Here is a 21,892-nt window from a genome sequence, read left to right on the forward strand (position 1 = left end):
TTTACAGATGAGGTAACTGAGGCCCAGAGAAGTGAAGTGACCTGCCCAGGGTCACACAGCAGACAAATGGTGGAGCTGGGATTTGAACCCATGCCCTCTGACTCCCGGGCCCGTTATCTTTCCACTGGGCTACGCTGCTTCCCGCTCTCTGAGTCTTCCCCCTGCTTTCATTTTAAAATCCACAATAAATGTCGACTTTAATGTTTTTCTTTGTCCTAGTGGCCTGAAAGGGAAGAATATTTTCTTGGTGGCTGCAACTCTCAGACCCGAGACCATGTTTGGACAGACGAACTGTTGGGTGCGCCCAGATATGAAGTATATTGGATTTGAGACCGCGAACGGTGATATCTTCATCTGTACCCAGAGAGCTGCCAGGAACATGTCTTACCAGGGTTTTACCAAAGACAATGGGGTGGTACCTGTGGTTAAAGAGCTAATGGGAGAGGTGAGTATGGATTGATTTGCCTGGGGTTTTAACATGGCATGGGGAATTGCCAGGCTCTGAAGTTTGAGGAAACGGTCTTAGTAATTCCCAGTCCTCTTTTCAAGAGATTTAACTGCTCCGTCAACCATATTCCTGTCTTCTCAGCCAACCAAAATTTTATGAAGAATAGCCTCTTGTCTTTGGCAGGATGGGAAGGGAAGTAACAAGCAATCTTAAGTAGCTAGTGGATAGATCATGGGCCCTGGAATCAGAAGGACCTGGTTTCTAATTCCTGCTCTGCCACGTGCCTGCTGTGTGACTTTGGGCAACTGTGCCTCAGTAACCTCATCTGTAAAACTGTTGGACAGAGGCTGTGTCTGACCCAATTATCTTGCATCTTCCCCCATGCTTAGAACAGTACGAGGCACATAGTAAAGGCTTAACAAGTACCATAATTATTATTATTATTACATGATTTGAGCCGTATTGGTCAAATCAGTAGTAGCTCCAGGAAAGGAGGACGAGAAGGCCATGAGGCCAGAATTGTTGAGTCGTGCTTTAGTGACCCAAATAATAAGTCACTTGGCACCGATTATGTGAAGTTTACAGTTTTGCTCTTCAAAGTTGGTCATAGGAAAAAAGAGTAACTTGTAACTAATTGGGCAGGTTTATTTTTCTTTCAGAAAGAAAAGAAAGGAAGAGCATTATGGATGAAATCTTCCCACAATTTGTCCACAAACATGAAAAGTGAATATCAAATTTAGAAAACATTTTAAGTGAGGTAGCTGGGATTTTTTTTTAACGGAGATTCATTTTTCCGATTCAGTTCTGAAAATGAAGTGATAACCTAATCATCTCAAAGTCTGCATGGCAGAAGAAAATAGCTGAAGTACAGTTAATGCCATTTTGCCCTAAATTGGAAGTGGAGTCATGCAATGTTTTTTAAAAATTTTCACCATCATCAGTGGTTTCTCCTCTTTTCACATCACGTATTTCTCTTTGTCAGGAAATTCTTGGGGCAAACTTGTCGGCTCCTTTAACATCATACCAAGTGATCTACGCTCTGCCGATGCTCACAATTAAAGAGGACAAAGGTAAAGAGTACATCTTTAGATCTTTAGAGAAGCAGCGTGGCTCAGTGGAAAGAGCATGGGCTGTGGAGTCAGAGGTTAGGGGTTCGAATCCCGGCTCCGCCACATGTCTGCTGTGTGACCTTGGGCAAGTCACTTCACTTCTCTGAGCCTCAGTTCCCTCATCTGTAAAACGGGGATTAAGACTGTGAGCCCCACGTGGGACAACCTGATCACTTTGTATCCCCCCAGTGCTTAGAACAGTGCTTTGCAAGTAGTAAGCGCTTAACAAATGCCATTATTATCATTATTATTATTATTATTCTTATTAGGGGGCATTCAGATAAACCCAAATGTCACTTGTACCATCGTTCTTAGTTATTATTGCTTTGTTTTTTTCCCTAAGGCACTGGGGTAGTCACAAGTGTCCCCTCTGATTCGCCTGATGATATTGCTGCATTGAGAGACTTAAAGAAGAAGCAGGTTTGTGTTGCATCGAATTTACCAAGTTCTCATTTGTTTGTCACTGAACCACTGAAGTAAGGGAATTGAAATCGAAACAGCCCCCCTATTTGTTTTGAGCCACACAACGGAAGTTCCCACCGATTTATTTTGTAACCTGCGCCTTGATGTTTGTAGTGCTTTATAGTGGTTTGTATTAGTGATAGAATGAAAGAAGAACTTCCCGACCTTTCATTTTGAGTTGAAAGCATGCATTTCATAGTCGTATTTTTGGTTTGATTTTGTTTTATTTCATTCAGAATGTTCAATGTACTGTTAAGGCCAGCTGTATTTACATTGATTGGGCCTTAGAGGTTGTGAAAGGCTTTGTGAGCCATTCCATGACTCTTTTTAGTTTGTTTCTATGTTGTAAACAGAGCCAGAAACAGTTTTTTAATAAAAAAAGGCCTATTAATTTAACCTCCTCTACTCCATTCAGGGTGTCAAGTAAAGAATAAATCATAAAGGGCTCTGAAATAGTAAAGTGTTTATCAGATGTTCATATCTTCACTTATAGGCTTTTAGAGGGAAGTATGGAATCAAAGATGAAATGGTCCTGCCTTTTGAGCCGGTAAGCAGTCTGAAATATTTCTCTTTGAACCGGGAATGAAGGAAGGCGGGAGAGTCTGTGGAAGAGAGGGAGGCTTGCATAGAGGTTCCCTTTTATTTGTTTTTGTGACACTTGTTGGGATTTAAAGAGGAATGAAAATCAAATGAATCCAGTGCAGGGGAGAAACTCAGGAAATAAATATTTTAGCACTTGACGCTTGTGATTCTGAAGTGACATTTTTTTTTCAGTGGTATTTGTTAAGCGCTTACAATGTGCCAAGCACTGTTCTTAGCACTTGTGTATACGATTTGCATAAATCACTTTACCTGGACACCTGTTCTTTGACGTAAAAAGAAGAAATTTGCCACATTATTTATGAATGCTTTATTTGTAAGAACCTCATAAACACATTTATTTTGTACTTTTTCGACTACTCAGTTGGGTCTCTGCACGAGAGATTTTGAATTCTCAGTAGACAATATCATGATGAAAGCTAGAAATCCTTCTGATAAATCAACAATCCCATCTTTTCTGCTAAAAGTTATAGTTTCTATTGTTACTTTCTGAAGTATTTTCTCCCAGTCTTGTAATGATTTTCTTAGGCTTATATGCATATTTCTGCACCAAGCCCGGGTGATTATTGGGATTATTTTCTCTCGCTGCTCCAGATCTGGGAATTAACTTGCCACATAGACTAGACAAAGCCAGATAAATTTGAAGTAAAAAAAACCCACCAAAAAACCCCAACTAGAATGGCTCCACTTCAGGGAAAGGGAGGCAGCCAAAACAGTCCTTTGTCACATAATATTATGTACAAAGAGAACACTCAGTAAATACCACTGGAATTTTTCATACTCAGTACACTCAGAGCACTCAGTAATACATTGAATATTTCATTTTTCCCCAGAAAGTCCGAGTCTATATGAAGCTTGCCCATATGATAATATGAGCAAGGTTTACCCCTGCTTTCTTTTCCAGATACCAATCATTGAAATCCCAGAACTTGGAAGCCTCCCTGCTCCAACTATTTGTGATGAACTGAAAATCCAGAGCCAGAATGACCGAGAAAAACTCGCAGAGGCCAAGGAGAGGGTCTATCTGAAAGGATTTTATGAAGGTGTAAGTAATACTATATTGGCTTTCCATGGGGTGAGTTTTCTCCATGAATGGTAGCATCATAATTACACTTAGTTTAAAGAAGACCAAAAGGTGAAATGGTTAAAATGTTGACACGAAAGCGTGTGCATTCTTGGGAATTACCCATAGGGTCATCTTATTTCCACCATTCTCTGCTTCTTGACTTAGAAATTAGGCTAATTTTTTTTTTTCAGTCCTAGTAAGCCCGCAATCTTGTGCACCACTAAAAAAAAATTTCTAAGTCATTTATAGTGAACTCCCATTCATCATCCTCATCACCGCTACCAAACATTTACTGATTGCGTACTTCGAACATGGCGATATTTGAACCATCACGAGGTCTTCCCAACAGTGGAGGAGATACTGTATTTCAAGGATAGTTCATTCTAAGATGTTATTTTATTCACTATCTTGTCGATTGTGAAGTGATAAGGGGGTGATTATATGTTTGTCAGTGGTGCCCAGCTATGCTTTTTGGATTCTCTGGAACTAAAAGATATGCTGGGAATTTGGGATAAGGAATTGGGGTGGAGATGCAGGAGAACAATTGGGATCGAGGGGATGTCTTGAAAGGAAAAGCCCGATGCTGTCATTCATTTGTTTGCGTTTGATTGGGGATGGATGATAAGGTTAAGAAAATCGTAGGCGCCATATGGGAAAATTAAAATTAAATATCTGAAATGTTTTAAGAAGCCTTTAGAAAAAGTAGTTTTGTTCTTTAGTGGGAGCTATCAGTCCAGCTTGAATCCTCTGTCCTTTAAGGGCTAGACAGGATTCCCTCAATTGCCTACCAGGTTTAGCCTTTGATGTTTCCTGGAGAAGGACTAGAAAATTATTTGAATTGCTTCTTCTGTCTTCCTTCTGGCTTTGTCTCGTATGACTTCACGTTTCCTAAGTCTGTTGGCCACGTTCTTGGAATCCAAGTTCGCAGCCCAGTTAGGTCCTGCCTGCAAGAGGCCTATCTCGCTCATGGCAGACTTTTTTTTATAATTGGGAGAAACCCAGGGCATCCTGACCAAATGCATTTCCTACTTCTTTCTGTGCTTATCCAATCCCAGAGTTTCCAGCTCATCGGTCATTATTCCAACCCAGGACACCCAAGCCATCCCAAGAGTTCCACATAAAACAGTTGCAGTGTGCTTTTCTTAATCTCATATGGAGTGTATCTGTTGGTGGATGTAGATAATAATAATAATAATGATGGCATTTATTAAGCGCTTACTGTGTGCAAAGCACTGTTCTAAGCGCTGGGGAGGTTACAAGGTGAGCAGGTTGTCCCACGGGGGGCTCACAGTCTTAATCCCCATTTTATAGATGAGGCAACTGAGGCCCAGAGAAGTTAAGTGACTTGCCCAAAGTCACACAGCTGACAATTGGCAGAGCTGGGATTTGAACCCATGACCTCTGACTCCAAAGCCCGTGCTCTTTCCACTGAGCCACGCTGCTTCTCTATTTCTGATTCTCTAGATCATTCTCTAGATCTCTAGATTCTCTAGATCAATTTTATCAGAGGAAATTGTAGTTCCTACTTCTGATTTTTGATACGGAAGTTCAGAACCCACCAGACAGAACATTGGTGGTTTTTATTCTTCTTATAAAACCAACATAGCCCATCTTTTTCCCTATCCCCTTAGGTAATGCTGGTGGATGGATTCAAAGGGCAGAAGGTTCAAGATGTCAAGAAGACTATTCAGAAGAAGATGGTTGACAATGTAAGTGAGAGGTTATCCTCTGGGGCTTGTTTCAGCAGGGTAACTGCTAAATCACCCTCTAAAGATTGGCTTTAACAGAAGCACTTTGAAAATAGCATTCTAGAAGCAGTGTAGAGTGACATGGAAGTTGTATTTTGGAAGGGAAAAATATTTCACTCAGCAGTTTGAATGATCTGAATCTGAAGTGCTGTTGCTCACATTGTTTAGTGACATTTATATAGGTACAAGTAGGTTTACTTCCACCATTCACAGGATGTTGCATTCTGCGAACCTTATAATATTTGGCACTATAAGTCCGTTTGTCTCCATCGTTTCTTTGTAAATTCTCCCCCAGATGTCAACTGTTGTGCTGTGCGCACGGTGATTGCCCAGTCTGGGGCTGTGCACACAGAAAGAGCTCAGTACAGTGCATTCTGACTGGTGCTCTGACAAAGGGAACTCTCAGTTCAGTGAAGCAGTGGGTTCTAATCCCAGCTCCGTCACTTCTCTGCTTTGTGACCTGGGGCAAGTCACTTCACTTCTCTGGGCCTCAGTTACCTCATCTGTAAAATGGGGATATGAGTGTGAGCCCCATGTGGGACAGTGACTGTGGCCAACCTGATGAACTTATAATAATAATAATGGCATTTGTTAAGCGCTTACTCTGTGCACAGCACTGTTCTAAGCGCTGGCGGGATACAAGGTGATCAAGTTGTCCCACGTGGGGCTCACAGTCTTAATCCCCATTTTACAGATGAGGTAACTGAGGCTCAGAGAAGCTAAGTGACTTGCCCAAGGTCACACAGCAGACATGTGGCGGAGTTGGGATTCGAACCCATGACCTCTGACTCCAAAGCCCGTGCTCTTTCCACTGAGCCACGCTGCTACTTATGTCTACCTCAGCGCTTAGAACAGTGCTTGGCACATAGTAAGCACTTATCAGTACCATTATTATTATTACTATTATTGCTCTGTGCCCAGTAGGCTATCCATTAGTGGTCTGTGCATAGCTGGACTTAAATCTGATCCCATGTGGTGATCCAGGCAGCGAGCAGAAAACATTTGTCAGTTTCAGAACGAGGTTGTTCAGCCCTGAAAAAGAATATTCAATCTGGTTTTCTAATGTACAAACTTTATAACAAATGTCACGGTCCTTGTGAAATAAATTTTTCTCATGGTCTGCTCTATGACCTGCCGTACTGATTTATTTACATTAAGCTTTGTTCGATATGGCTCTGTGCGTTTCACTTCTTGTATTTTCTCTCTCCCATTCGTGTATGAAGAGTCAACTTAGATGAAAATTCTTTAGTCCTGAGAGCCTGGAGGGTCTCGAAGTATCTCAGCAGTAGCAAAAAACCCCACAATCTGCCAACTTGTTCAGTCTGAGATGGTTACCTTAGTTCTACTCCTACCTGAGAAAGGAAAATTTTTCAGAGGTGGAAAAGTGAGCAAGCAGCTTGTCCTCTCAATTGCAGACTGCAGTTTTTTCCGGCACACGGGGGGTGGAAAGACAAGCGATTGCCTCAAAGGGACGGATAATTCTTTTTTCACCAACTCGTGGAAGATAACGTAAAGGAAGTCTGGTGACTGTCAGGTAGTGCCTTTTTTAAAAAAAATGGCAAGATAAGCACTTACTATGTGTCAAGCACCGTTCTAAGAGCTGGGGTAGATACACGTTAATCAGGCAGGACACAGCCCCCGTAGCATGTGGGGCTCACAGTCCAGGTGTTGAATCCTCATTTTGCTGTTGAGGAAACTGAGGCGCAGAGAAGTGAAACGACTTGCCCAAGGTCACATAGCGGGCAAGTGGCAGAGGTGGGTTTAGAACCCAGGTCTTCTGACTCCTCCTCCTGTGCCCTTTCCACTCAGCCGCCGTACTTTTTGTCAAGATGGATTTTATTCTCTCTCAGGCAGAGATACCGTGTATTGCGCATAACTGCACATCCTCCTTTAATCCTAGGGTGAAGCACTGATCTACATGGAGCCCGAGAAACAAGTGATCTCTAGATCTGCGGACGAATGTGTCGTGGCTCTGTGCGATCAGTGGTGAGTGTGTTTCTACAGGGTGGAGGGATCTCTACTGGTCACTTGGCCAATCACTTGTCTGACTTTTACCCTTCAAATCATCTGTGCACTTGGATCTGTGACCTCTGGGCATTTGATAGTCGCCCCCACAGCACTGATGTACGTAGCTTTGAATGATTTATTATAAATCATATGTATTAACGTTTGTCTCCCCCTCTAGACTGTAAGCTCATTATGGGCAGGGAGCGTGTCTACCGGCGCTTGTACCGTACTCTCCCGGGAGCTTAGTACAGTGCTCTGCGCATTGTACGCACTCAATACTTACCATTGCTGCTGCTGCCGCTGATGATGAAATCAATCTGCTCACTTCCAGGTACTTAGATTATGGAGAGGAATGCTGGAAGAAGCAGACATCCCAGTGCTTGAGGGATTTGGAGACGTAAGTGATGGGAGAGTGGGGACGGGGGAAGGGAGGGATGGAAAGAGTGCATGCACCCAAGGAAGGAAAAAGAGACACTCATGGTCTTCTCGCTTCAGATTCTGTGACGAGACTCGGAGGAATTTTGAAGCCACCCTAGCTTGGCTACAAGAACACGCCTGCTCCAGAACTTACGGTTTAGGTAGGTGAAAGGATTATGTCAGCAAGGCAGATACCATGTGCAACAGCTTTCCTGCCTAGTCTCCCAGCACTTGCCCTTCTGAATCACAGGGAGGAGCCCAAGGGGGTCTGGTGCTGGACACAGTGGGTCCACCATCCGGTAGCCCCCGCTGAGGTACCGTCCCCCCCAACTTGGGCCCTCTGCTTTGGTTCGGTTAACAAAGTGCCCAATCGTTTATCCGTGCCATTTTACCCAGTGAGGGGTTTCTTTTTCAAATTAAATCCTGAGGGCGGTGTCTTCATACGTAGAGTTGGAAATTCCATCCTCCCAGTCCGGAGCCCTTCAGCTCTCCGCGTAAGATCGCCGACGGAGTTATCGATGGGTTTTTTCCATCCTCTCTCTCTGCAGGTACCCGTTTGCCTTGGGACGAGCAGTGGCTCATCGAATCTCTCTCCGACTCCACTATTTACATGGCATTTTATACGGTCGCACACTTGCTGCAAGGGGGTCACTTGCGTGGACAAGGAGAATCTCCTCTTGGCATCAGGTTGGTTCGAGAGCAGGAAAGGAGGGAAGAGGCTCAGGTTCTGATTTTACGAGTCAGAGCTGCGGGGATTGTTCCACTGTTCCTTTGATTTGCATTGTAAAATCTGAGCTCTTTTTGTTCCTCTGATGTGGGTATCAGTGTGTCTGGGATGTACTCTTTGGCAGAATCTTGTTCAAGTGGTGGCTTTGTGTTATTGGAGTAAGAGGCAGAAACAGACCACTCACAGGCATCAGTGGGGCAGGCACGCTGCTGGGAATAAAACCTTTGCAGTAGTATCCTCATTGCCACTATTTGCCACCAACTCGGCCTTGAAATAAAGACTCACGTCTCCATTAGAATCAAGATTGGTTCATTTCCCGACAACTGGACCTTCTGCTTCATGATGTCCCTCGGCACCCAAAATTGCTTCAAATGTAGCTCTTCTCCGCTAACCCTCTTTACGGAGAACCTGCTTCTTTCCATTCAGGGCTGAGCAAATGACAAAGGAAGTGTGGGATTATATTTTCTTCAAGCAAGCTCCTTTCCCCAAGACCCAGATTCCAAGAGGAAAGCTAGACCGATTGAAGCAGGAGTTTGAATCCTGGTATCCCGTGGATCTGCGAGTATCGGGCAAGGATCTCGTTCCCAACCACCTGTCGTACTACCTCTACAACCACGTGGCCATGTGGCCCGAAGAGAGGTGAGGACTGACGTAGAAGCCGAGTCACGGCAGTGGGACGGGAAGAAGGGACCTAGGTTTTCCTCATCGTGGCCTGCTTGACATTGCTCCAGCCAAGCGTCAATGTTAACTGGAGGGCGGGAACTCGTCTTCATGGTGATAAGAGGCAGAAACATTATTGCCCATTGAAAGTTGAGAGCCTGTCACCATCTTGTTTGTAGCATGGAGGTCTCTAGGAGGGTAACATGATATTTTGGGGAAGTAGCGTGGTGTGAGAGCACGGGCATGGGAGTTAGAAGGAGCTGGATTCTGATCCTGGCTCAACCACTTGTCTTCTGCGTGACCTTGGGCAAGTTACTTCACTTCTCCGGACCCCCGTCACCTCATCTGTAATATGAGGGTTAAGACTGTGAGACCCATGTGAGACAGGGGTCGTGTCCAACTTGATTATCTTGAATCTACGGCACTTAGAATGGTGCTCGATACATAGTAAGCACTTAACAAATGCCATTATTATTTAATCAATAAATAGGCAGAAGCATTATTGCCTGTTGAAAGTTGAGTGCCTCATCATTTTCATCACAAGAACGGTGCTTGGCACATAGTAAGCGCTTAACAAATGCCATCATCATCATCATCACTTTCCTATGCCCATCTTGTTTGTAGCCTGGAGCTCTCTAGGAGGGTAACGTGGTAGTTTGGGGAAGCAGCACGGCCTAGTGGATAGAGCATGGGCTTGGGAATCACAAGGACCTGGGTTCTAATCCTGACTCTGCCACTTGTCTGCTTGTGTGACCTTGGACAGGTCACTTAGCCTCTCTTTGCCTCAATTCCTCACTTGAAAAATGGGGATTCAACCTAAGAGACTGGACTTGTGTCCAACCCGATTTGCTTGAATTTACCACAGCACTTAGTGTCTGGCACATAGTAAGCACTTAACAAATGCCACAGTTATTATTTGGGGCACATACTGAAGAGTCCTGGGTTCATATGAAACTAGGGAAAATATAGGTCAGCGGGATATGTGTGCCCCATTTGTGATGTGTCCCAGGCATTGGTGTTCACACCCCATCAGGTATAAAAGATGTCCAGGGATCTGAAATGACGACAAATAGTCAGTGTTATGGTTTCATGCCTTCCGAAGGTGGGAGCCCGTTGTTGGGTAGGGACTGTCTCTATCTGTAGCCGACTTGTACTTCCCACACAGTAAGCGCTCGATAAATACAATTGAATAGATACGATGAATCTGTAGCGATCAAGAGTCAGTTGATTAAGGTTACAGGAGGGGAGGTCTCCAGGAGGAAACATTGCATTTCTTCACCTCTGTTTTGTTTGCTAAGGCTATCAGACTAGTTCAGTATTCCACCTTGTGTATAAAATTTCTACGTTGGTTTTGGACATTTGATAGTTTTTATTGCTTTTTAAATATTTTTCAACCCAGTTATCTGCAAAGACAGCCTTCGTGGAACATTGGAAATTTCACACCTGAGCAAAGGAAACCATTTCTTCTTAAGTCTCTTATCTAAAAAGAAACTGGGAAGTTTTAATATGGAAGCAAAAGAGTATGCTCTGTGCCAGGAAGCTTCATTTTTGTAGTTAATTCTGCTTAAATTATTAAATAACTAGGTTCCCCAAATTTCAACAAATTCCTTCGCTGTCAAATATTGGTAGGGTTTAGGGCCACGATGCTTTTTGTCTCTGCGGCCCTTTGTGATTACTCTTTTGGATCTGCGAGCGTAAGAGCCAGAGGGAGTTATTAGCAAGTCAGAGAAAGGGTGGAAGATTGTGCATTGCCTATTTTCAAAGTGATTGGAGTTTGAGACGTGGATGAACGACAGCACCATCATTGAATTCTTTTAACAAAAGAGTAGTTAATTCTCTTTTCCTAACCTAGAGCACAGCATTCAGGAAGCCAGCCACTAAGGTCCCAGCAAGTACATGCCAATATCAGGCTTATTTTTCAGGGGAGATGTTCCCCCAGCGTTGAGAAGAGTGAGAATGGGGCCTGGTGATTATCTTGGTGGTGTTCATTCATTCATTCAATCGTATTTATTGAGCGCTTACTGTGTGCAGAGCACTGTACTAAGCGCTTGGGAAGTACAAGTCGGCAACAGATAGAGACAATCCCTACCCAACAACGGGCTCACAGTCTAGAAGTGGGGAGACAGACAACAAAGTAAAACATGTTATCCTGTCCTCCCAGAGCAGTGCGGTTATATCTGTACGGTTATAATAATAATGATGGCATTTGTTAAGTGCTTGCTATGTATGAAGCACTCTTCTGAGCACTGGAGGGGATACAAGGTGATCAGGTTGTCCCACATGGGGCTCACAGTCTTAATCCCCATTTTACAGATGAGGTAACTGAGGCACAGATAAGTGACTTGCCTAAGGTCGCACAGCTGACAATTGGTGGAGCCGGCATTTGAACCCATGACCCTCTGACTCCCAAGCCTGTGCTCTTTCCATTGAGCCACGCTGCTTCCCTAAGAGCTAAGTTGGGCAAACCATGAAACTCCCATGCAATTTATAATAATAATTATAGTATTTGTTAAGCAGTTCCTATGTACCAAGCACTGTACTAATTGCTGGATTATCATTATTATTATTATTATTAGTAGTATCCTCATCATTAATAATGGTGGCATTTATTAAGCACTTACTATGTGCAAAGCACTGTTCTAAGCACTGGGGAGGTTACAAGGTGATCAGGTTGTCCCACTGGGGGCTCACAGTCTTAATCCCCATTTTCCAGATGAGGTAACAGAGGCACAGAGCAGTTAAGTGACTTGCCCAAAGTCACACAGCTGACAAGTGGCGGGGTCGGGATTTGAACTCAAGACCTCTGACTCCAAAGCCCCTGCTCTTTCCACTGAGCCACGCTGCTTCTCATTACCATCATCATTATTATTGTTGTCAATATTATCATCATCACCGTTATTGTCAATAATAATGATATTTAAGTGCTTAGTATGCCAAGCACTGGACTAAGCGCTGGAGTAGATACAAGTTAATTATGTTGTGAGCCCACTGTTGGGTAGGGACTGTCTCTATATGTTGCCAACTTGTACTTCCCCAGCACTTAGTACAGTGCTCTGCACACAGTAAGTGCTCAATAAATACGATTGATGATGATGATGTTGGACACAGTCCCCGTCCCTGATAAGGCTCCCAGTCTAAGGAGGAGGGAGAACGGGGATTGAATTCCCGTTTTTACAGCTGAGGAAACGGAGGCACAAAGAAATTAAGGAACTTTCCCAAGGTTGTCCAAGAGGCAGATGGTGGCACCGGCATGAAAACCCAGGTCTTCGGTCTCCCAGGCCATGCTTTTTCCACTTGGCCACACTGCTTCCGTACAACAGAGCAGGATCCGTTCCCCAAGCTTAAGGCTAACGAGTAGTCCGGCTCAAGACTGCGCCAAATGGACTGCTCTCCCTCCGTCATCTCAGAATTGTTTTAATTGTACTTCAGGTGGAATTGGACAGTTGTTGGATGGGTGACAGCTGTTGTTGACATCCTTGAAGCTTAGTTTTTCTCCCCCCAAGATTTCCACCCGAAACGGTGATGTTCTCTCCGATTTTGAAAGTCATTTTCCAATTTTCAAATGTGTCTTAAATGCAGTGACAAATGGCCGATAGCTGTGAGAGCCAACGGACACCTCCTCCTGAATTCTGAGAAGGTACAGTTCATTTCGCCGTTACTCTTTCAACATCGTATTGCCATTTTGTGTTCCACTGCACTTTCCGTCGTAATTAAGAAGCAGCGTGGCCTCGTAGATAGGGCCAGGCACTTCACTTCCCTGTGCCCCATCTGTAAAAGGGGAATTAGGCTTGTGAGGCCCGTCTGGGACAAGGACTGTGTCCAACCTAATTAGCTTGTATCTACCCCTGCACTTAGTACAGTGCATGGCACATAGTAAGCTCTTAACAAGTGCCATAAAAAAAAATCTCATTTTAATTTCACAACATCCCCTTACAGTCAAAGATCAAGGTTTTATCCTTGATTTTACAGAAGAGGAATTGGAGTTCCAGAGAGGTTACATGATTCCCCAGTTCGCATAAGAAATGGGCAGCAGTCGAACCCAGGACTCCTGATTTCCAGACCTGGGCTCAGCCCATCACTCCAGGCTTCCCTACCACCATTATCTTCAGCAGCACATATTAACCGTCTACTGTGCACGGAGCACTAAATCCTGTCGATTCAACCTTCACAAGATCGTTAAAACCCGTCCTTTCCTCTCCATCCAAACTGCTACCATGTTAATCCCAGCATTTACCCTGTCCCACCTTGATTACTGTAATCACCCTCCTTGCTGACTTCCCTGCCTCCCGTCTCACCCCACTCCAATCCCAACTTCACTCTGCTGCCTGGATCATTTTTCTACAAAAAATGGTTAGGCCATGTTTCCCCACTTCTCAAGAACCTCCAGTGATTGCCCATCCACCTCTGCGTAATAATAAAAGTAAGGATGGCATTTGTTAAGCGCTTACTGTGTACCAAGAACTGTTCTAAGCGCTGCGGGAGAGACGAGGTAACCAGGTTGTCCCACGTGGGGCTCACAATCTTCACCTCCATTTTCCAGATGAGGGAACTGAGGCCCAGAGAAGTGGAGTGACTTGCCCCAAGTCACACAGCTGACAAGTGGCAGGGTCAGGATTCAAACCCATGACCTCTGACTCCCAAGCTCGTGCTCTTTCCAGTGAGCCACGCTGCTTCTCCGATGAAACAGAAGCTCCTTATCATCAGCTTTAAAGCATTCAATCACCTGGCCCCCTCCTAACTCACTTTGCTAGTCTTCTGCTGCGACGCAGTCCACACTCTTCACCCCTCTAATTCCAACTTGCTCACGGTAGGTACCGCTGTCTCTTTTATTGCGCCTCCAACCTCTTGCCCACATCCTGCCTCTGGCCTGGAACATCCTCCCTTTTCGTATCTGACAGACAATTACTCTCCCCACCTTCCAAGCCCTACTGATTCTTCCACGAGGCCTTCCCTAAACCCTCATTTCCTCTTTTCCCACTCTCTTTTTTTTGTTTCATTGACCTGCCCCCTTTCTTCATCATCCCTTTCCCCAGCCCCACAGGCACTTATGTACATATCCTTAGTTTATTTATACTAATGTCTGTCTTCCCTTCTAGACAGTAAGTTCGTTGTGGGTGGGAAACGTGTCTGGTATATTGTTGTGTTGTTCTCTCCTAAGTGCTTAGAACAGTGCCCTGCACATAGTAAATCAATCAATCAATCAATCGTATTTATTGAGCACTTATTGTGTGCAGAGCACTGTACTAAGCGCTTGGGAAGTACAAGTTGGCAACACATAGAGACGGTCCCTACCCAACAGTGGGCTCACAGCCTAGAAGGGGAAGACGGAGAACGAAACAAAACTTAACAAAATTAAATAGAATAGCTATGTACAAGTAAAATAAATAAATAAATAGAGTAATAAATATGTACAAACATATATACATGTATACAGGTGCTGTGGGGAAGGGAAGGAGGGAAGGCGGGGGCGGTGGAGGGGGGAAGAGGGGGAGAGGAAGGAGGGGGATCAATAACTGCTCAATAAATATGACATTGATTGAGAAGCAGTCAATAGATGGAAAAAACAGGGTGCCCGTCCTTAAGTAGCTTATAATCGAATGGGAGAGACGAGCACATTGCCAAAATATACAATAGGTAACTTCCTAAACGCTTAGTACAGTGCTCTGTACACAGTAAGCGCTCAGTAAATATGAATGAATCAGTGATTAGGTATGAATGATAAAAAATGCGGTCAGTCAATCACTGGTGTTTATTGAGCATTTACTCTGTGTTGAGCACTGTATGAAGTGCTTGGGAGAGTACAATACAACAGGGTTAGCAAGCAATTTTGCTACATATAACAAGCACAGAGTACAATACAACAGGGTTAGCAAGCAATTTTGCTACGTATAACAAGCACTTAGAAGGCTGAAGGGGGAGACAGACCTTAATATAAATGAATAATTTCTAATAGATTATTTTAAAGGTAAGTACATAAATGCTGGGGGGTTGAGGATGGGGAAAATATCAAGTACTCAAAGGTCACAGACCCAAGTGCAAGCATGCAAGGAACTAATCAAATCAATAAGTCTCTACATGGGTACTAAAGTGGCAGTACCCGGAAAATGAAGGATGTCAGGAATTGCCTGAAGGAGGGCCTTCTTGGAACCGGGTGACAGATGTGGTTTGTTGCAGCCAAAGTAGAAGAGCATTCCGGGCAAAGGAAACAGTGTGAGTTTTGGGCTTGGAGATGGGAGACTCCCTAGGAAGTTGTAGTTTTTGCTTGGTTCCTTGGGCAGAGCAGAGATCATGAGTTGGATCGTAGCGGAAGAACAGCACAGAGAGGAAAGAGGGAGCTAGTTGATGGAGAGCCTTGATGCTGAGGACTAGGAGTTTTAGTTTTTTAAGAGAAGGAATGAAAAGCCCTGAGAAGCCCTTGCGATGAGATGTGTTCCGATTGGCATTTTTGCAATATGAATCTTACAGCCCCATGTAGGGTAGACTACAGAGGGGAAAAAGCCTGAAGCAGGGAGATGAGTAAAGGAGGATGTTAGGGAAATTTAACTGGGAGAAGATGAAGCTTTGAACCGGGGGTTGGTAAGGATGGGGTAGAGGAAATGTTTGGTGGGTATATGGCTCTGGTTATTCCACTAATAAAGGCGTTTCTCCCCACTTTCTTTTGCAGATGTCGAAATCCACTGGCAACTTTCTCACCCTCTCTCAAGCTATTGACAAATTTTCTGCCGATGGTGAGTATAGATTGTTCATTTTTCACCTGCTAAAATGATTAAATCCATTTTTTCTAAGGGCTGATTTTGCCTCAGCGTTGCAAGTTAATTTCACTTCTTTCCTGCGCTGGGCTGCAATGCACATGTGTAAAGATGATCACTCTGCTTCATTTATATATATTTTTATGGTATTTGTCAGGCGCTTAACTATGTGCCAGGTACTGTACTAAGCCCTGGGGTAGGTACGAGATAATTGGGTCGGTCCCTGTCCCACCTGAGGCTCACAGTTTTATTTCCTGTTTTATAGATGAGGAAACTGAGGCACAGAGAAGTGAAGTCATTTGCCCACACAGAAAACAAACGGAGGAGCTGGGATTAGAATCCAGGTCTTCTGATTCCCAGGCCCATGTCCTTTCCACTAGGCCACACCACTTCTCTCAGTTACTTTTTTCTTCAATGCCATAATTTTATACTTTCGTTTAGGTTTGAGAAGCTTGAGACTTTAGAGAAGCAGCGTGGCTCAGTGGAAAGAGCCCAGGCTTTGGAGTCAGAGGTCATGGGTTCAAATCCCGGCTCTGCCACGTGTCAGCTGTGTGACTTTGGGCAAGCAACTTCACTTCTCTGGGCCTCAGTTACCTCATCTGGAAAATGAGGATGAAGACTGTGAGCCCCCCGTGGGACAACTTGATCACTTTGTAACCTCCCCAGTGCTTAGAACAGTGCTTTGCGCATAGTAAGCGCTTAATAAACGCCCTCAGGAACTCTTCAACTCCCTCAGCCTCAGTGGGAAGGGGAGGCTGCTCTGTGCAAACCTGGTGGGACTTTTAGATTGGAGGTTCATTTATTCATTCAGTCACATTTATTGAGTGCTTACTGTGTGCAAAGCACTGTACTAAGCACTCAGGAAAGTACACTATAACAATAGACACATACCTTGCCCACACCGAGCTCACAGTCTAGAGGATTTGTCCGTGTCCCCAGCGACAGCACTTCAGTGCATATATTACCAGATCCCGGGCTCTTCATTTTAACCCAGGGCGCTTCTCCTTCTGCCAGGCATGCGCCTAGCCCTCGCCGACGCGGGTGACACCGTCGAAGATGCCAATTTTGTGGAAGCCATGGCAGACGCTGGCATTCTCCGCCTCTACACCTGGGTCGAGTGGGTAAAAGAAATGATGGCCAACCGGGACAGCCTTCGAAGCGGACCCGCCAGAACATTCAATGATCGGGTCTTTGCTAGGTAACCGGGGGGACGGGCTGCCCCTTCATCGTGCATTTCTTTATTCCGCTGTGGTTTCCGAAGATCTGCTTTCCGCCAAACTTGCCGGGGTTGTACGGGAAGCACTGCACAATTGGGAACAGTGTCCTACTTTCAGGACGGCCCAAACCCTAAGTAGGGCCAGACCAAACTCCCAAGAGGTAAAAGTCAGAATCGTAGGGAACTCGGAAAGGGTTGGAAGAAGGAGCAGGACTAGTAATGGAGTTTATTTGTACTTCCCAAGCGCTTAGTACAGTGCTCTGCACATAGTAAGCGCTCAATAAATACGGTTGATGATGATGATTAAGCTCCTATGTGCTAAAAATCACTGTGCTAAAAACTAGGGTAAGTCCAAGGAAAATAGATGGGAGACAACTATAGACCCTGTCCTCCTTACCACCTGAGAAATGGGGTATTTTATTTTATTTTATTTGGTGTAAATGGGGTATTTTATTTCAATAACATTGAACTAAAAAGAACAGTGAATCGGGAAGCTGCGTGGCCCAGGGGTTAAGGACATGAGCTAGGAATTTAGGAGACCCAGATTCTAATCCCAGTTCAGCCCCTGGCCTGCCGTATGACCATGGGCAATTCATTTAACCTCTCTGGGCCTCAGTTTCCTCATCTGTAAAATAAGGGTGATAGCTGTGCTCCCTTACTCTTAGAAGATGAGCCTCACGTGGGACAGGGACTGCGTCCAGTCTGATCATCTTGTACCCAATCCAGTGTTTAGCACCTAGTGAGAACTTAAGCGCTTAGTACAGTGCTCAAGCGCTTAGTACAGTTCTCTGCACACAGTAAGCGCTCGATAAATATGATTGATTGATTGCTTAACTGACCAAGTCAGCAATCCGAGATAACAGTGTTAAGCAGCTAACAGTTCTCCAACGTGCTGAGTTCTCCGTTTCCTCAGCATTCCAGGCACAAGAGTCCCCGTTTACAAACCGAGGTGGCCTCCCCAGGCTTTGAATAAGAATAATTTGCAATAATTATGGTATTTGTTAATCGCTTACTGTGTTCCACTGTACTGAGCACTGGAGTGAATACAAGCAAATTGGGCTGGACACAATCCCTGTCCCACATGAGACTCGCAGTGTTAATCCCCATATTTCAGATGAGGGAACTGAGGCCCAGAGAAGTGACGTGACTTGCCCAAGCTCACACAAGGACAAGAGACGGAGCCGGGATTAGAATAATAATAATGATAATATTAATTGTGATATTTGTTATGCACTTACTGTATGTCAGGCACTGTTCCAAGCACTGGGTGGATACAAGATAATCAGGTTGGGCTCACAGTCGTAATCCCCATTTTACAGATGAGTTAACCGAGGTACAGAGAAGTGAAGTGACTTGCCCAAGGACAGGCAGCGGGGCCGGTCCAGCCGCCTGGCAAATGCAGACGGGGGGGTGGGAGCGGAGAACGTCGTTGAGCCAAAGCTAGCATCCAAAGCTGTTTCGGACACATAGGTCACTGCAGCTTAGCAAACCGTCGTTTTCTGCTCGCGTCGCTTTTGGGTTTCTTGAACTCCTGAAGACTTGTTTTCCCGTTCCTAGTGAAATGAATTTAGGCATCATAAGGACCGATCAGAACTATGAGAAAATGATGTTCAAAGAAGCCCTGAAAACCGGATTTTTTGAGTTTCAGGTACGTTCTGTACTGTTTTAGAGAACTAAATGCGTGCCCAATGGGCCGGGGACATATTTCTCATCCATTACCTTTTACCCTCTTTTTTTCTGGGACCCATGGAATGACGGCTTGAAAGAGCTAGAAGAAAAGAGCAAGGACTGCATATAAAAGCTACTCAGTGAATTACAACAAAGTATCGGTCTCTCTCTGGTGTAAATGTAGCTGGGCCAAAGTCACTAGGGTAGTAAGTGAACTCTTGGGGTGACAACCCCAGAAAAAATAGAGCACGCGAAGAGTTAGAATAGAACAGCTTGTCAGCAGGCCATTGAGAGAAAGCCAGGAGGACTTTGCAGTGATACTGATTGCCGTGACTGACAGAAGCAGTGGCTTACTGGAAAGAGCGCGGCCCTGAGAATCAGAGGGCCTGGGTTCTAATTCCGCTCCCTCATCTGTCTGCTGTGTGATCTTGGGTTAGTCACTTAACTTCTCAGTGCCTCAGTCCCCTTATCTGCAAAATTGGGCATTCAATACCTGTTCTCCTTCCTATTTAGACTGTGAGCCCCAAGTGGGACCTGATGATCTTGTATCCACCCCAACGCTTACTACAGTGTTTGGTACATAGGAAGCACTTAACAAATATCACAGTGATCACTGCCATTATCATTCAGTAATCAATCAATCAATCGTATTTATTGAGCACTTACTGTGTGCAGAGCACTGTATTAAGCGCTTGGGAAGTACAAGTTGGCAACATATAGAGACAGTCCCTACCCAACAGTGGGCTCACAGTCTATTCAGTAAGCAGCCTTTAAGAGAGAAGTAGAAGAATCGAACTCTTAAAAGTTAGGCACCCTTTCCTGGAGAATATTTCTAATAATTTCTAATAATAATAACAATAATAATGATGTCATTTATTAAGCGCTTACTACGTGCCAAACACTGTTCTAAGCACTGGGGAGGTTTCAAGGTGATCAGGTTGTCCCACATGGGGCTCACAGTCTTAATCCCCATTTTACAGATGAGGGAACTGAGGCCTAGTGAAGTGACTTGTCCAAAGTCACACAGCTGACAATTGGCAGAGCTGGGATTTGAACCTGTGACCTCTAACTCCCAAGCCCGGGCTCTTTCCACTGAGCCACGCTGCTAATATTACTCTATTTTACTTGTACGTATCTGTTCTATTTATTTTATTTTGTTAATATGTTTGGTTTTGTTCTCTGTCTCCCCCTTCTAGACTGTGAGCCCACTGTTGGGTAGGGACTGTCTCTATATGTTGCCAACTTGTACTTCCCAAGCACTTAGTACAGTGCTCTGCACACAGTAAGCGCTCAATAAATACGATTGATTGATTGATTAATAATGGAAAGTTGAAGGCAGAATCCAAGTTCTTTTTCCTGTAGAGAAGCAGCATGGCCTAGTGGAAAGAGTCAGGAGACCTGAGTTCTAAACCTGGGCTCCACTACTTGCCCCTTGTGTGACCTTGGACAAGTCACTAAACTTGTCTGTGGCTCAGTTTGCTCAAATGTAAAATAGAGCTAAATACTTGTTCTCCCTTCCTCTTAGACTGTGAGCCCCAAGTGGGGCAGGAATTGCGTCTGACCTGTTTGTCTCGTATGTTGTAGCTTAGAACAATGCTTGGCACCTCGTAACAAATGCCACGATTTTTATTATTATTGTTGCTCTTTCATTCAATCGTATTTATTGAACACTCACTGTGTGCAAAGCACCCTACGAAGCACTTGAGCCCTGTACTCTTCTTGATTTCTTTGAAATCCAACATCTTGCCAAATTTTCCATGAGGTGTCAGCATCCCCCTTTGCTTGGTTATTGTGTCTGAAGACCAGATATTGCTTCATTTGAAACATCCTTCCATAAATACCACTTTTTATGTGGTTGACTCGGCTTTGGCTTTCGAGGATGCGATTACTTAGATCAAGGATTGAGCATAATGCTACGTCTTGTTTATTGCCTTTTTTCTTAGTTGTTAGTATTTAGTAATATCTTCCCTATATGCATTTGAAACAGAAGGGCCTAGTAAAGAGTAACAATTATCTCTGACTTTTATATCTGAACTCTTAAATGTCTTTTCATTTTATTTGTCTCAAGTGTCATCACAGTATAAAACTGTAATGCCCCATTGGCCTAGATTTATATGCATTTACTTGGAGGTTGTTAAAATGCAATGGAACCTATTTAATAATGTACTTTAGGGGAGTTAAAAAATTTATGGAAGTTGGAAAGAAATGGTCATTTTTTTTTAAAGAATTATGGTAAAGAACTATTCTTCTGGCAGCTGGAATGCTAAATGATCTTCCTGGTTTTTCAGGCAGCAAAAGACAAATACCGCGAATTGGCAATAGAGGGGATGCACGGAGATCTGGTGTTCCAGTTCATTGAAGCTCAGACACTCCTTTTGTGTCCCATCTGTCCTCATTTGTGTGAGCACATCTGGGCCCTCCTTGGAAAGGTAACGGGACCCCGCCAGCGACTATTTTCTAACTTGACCACTGCCAGCAATCCCCGCAGAGCCAATCGACGGTATTTCTTGAGCGCTTACCGTGTGCAAAGCACTGTACTAAGCGCTAAGGAGATTGCGGTGTAAACGGGCTCCTTTGGGGAATACGGAAGGCTCCAGTAGGGCTACTCCAGACTGTGTCAGGCCTGTGAAGTGTTTCGGTGAGGAAGTGGGTAATCTTTGCTTATCGGGGGTACAAGCTCATCGTGGGCAGGGAATGTGTCTGTTTATCGTTGTCCTCTCCCAAGCGCTTAGTACAGTGCTTTGCACCCAGTAAGCGCTCAATAAATACGGTCAAATGCATGAATGAATTGCACACAATAAGCGCTCAATCAATAGGATTGACTGGAAGGATAAAGTATATATTTTTGATTCATTTGAACACGTCCTACACCTTTCTAATTTTTTTTTAAAATGACATTTATTAAGCGCTTACTATGTGCAAAGCACTGTTCTAAGCGCTGGGGAGGTTACAAAGTGATCAGGTTGTCCCACATGGGGCTCACAGTCCTAATCCCCCTTTTATGGATGAGGTAAC

General features: G+C 44.3%; 1 protein-coding gene across 1 annotated transcript in view; it reads left to right on the top strand.

Moving 5' to 3' along the window:
• LARS1 (leucyl-tRNA synthetase 1) overlaps window positions 1-21,892 on the top strand; it is a 74,999-nt gene that overhangs the window by 32,749 nt on the left and 20,358 nt on the right. The window contains exons 10-25 of the mRNA XM_038772969.1: window positions 220-445; window positions 1,431-1,518; window positions 1,901-1,977; window positions 2,513-2,566; window positions 3,524-3,664; window positions 5,317-5,394; window positions 7,334-7,419; window positions 7,772-7,837; window positions 7,936-8,018; window positions 8,406-8,544; window positions 9,011-9,223; window positions 12,824-12,881; window positions 15,909-15,972; window positions 17,008-17,191; window positions 18,767-18,857; window positions 21,166-21,306. Coding sequence (XP_038628897.1) covers window positions 220-445; window positions 1,431-1,518; window positions 1,901-1,977; window positions 2,513-2,566; window positions 3,524-3,664; window positions 5,317-5,394; window positions 7,334-7,419; window positions 7,772-7,837; window positions 7,936-8,018; window positions 8,406-8,544; window positions 9,011-9,223; window positions 12,824-12,881; window positions 15,909-15,972; window positions 17,008-17,191; window positions 18,767-18,857; window positions 21,166-21,306 — 1,789 coding nt within the window. The remainder of the gene's footprint in view (window positions 1-219; window positions 446-1,430; window positions 1,519-1,900; window positions 1,978-2,512; window positions 2,567-3,523; window positions 3,665-5,316; window positions 5,395-7,333; window positions 7,420-7,771; window positions 7,838-7,935; window positions 8,019-8,405; window positions 8,545-9,010; window positions 9,224-12,823; window positions 12,882-15,908; window positions 15,973-17,007; window positions 17,192-18,766; window positions 18,858-21,165; window positions 21,307-21,892) is intronic.

Source organism: Tachyglossus aculeatus, chromosome X1 (genome assembly GCF_015852505.1).
Source record: "Tachyglossus aculeatus isolate mTacAcu1 chromosome X1, mTacAcu1.pri, whole genome shotgun sequence".
NCBI classification, from domain to species: Eukaryota; Metazoa; Chordata; class Mammalia; order Monotremata; family Tachyglossidae; genus Tachyglossus; species Tachyglossus aculeatus.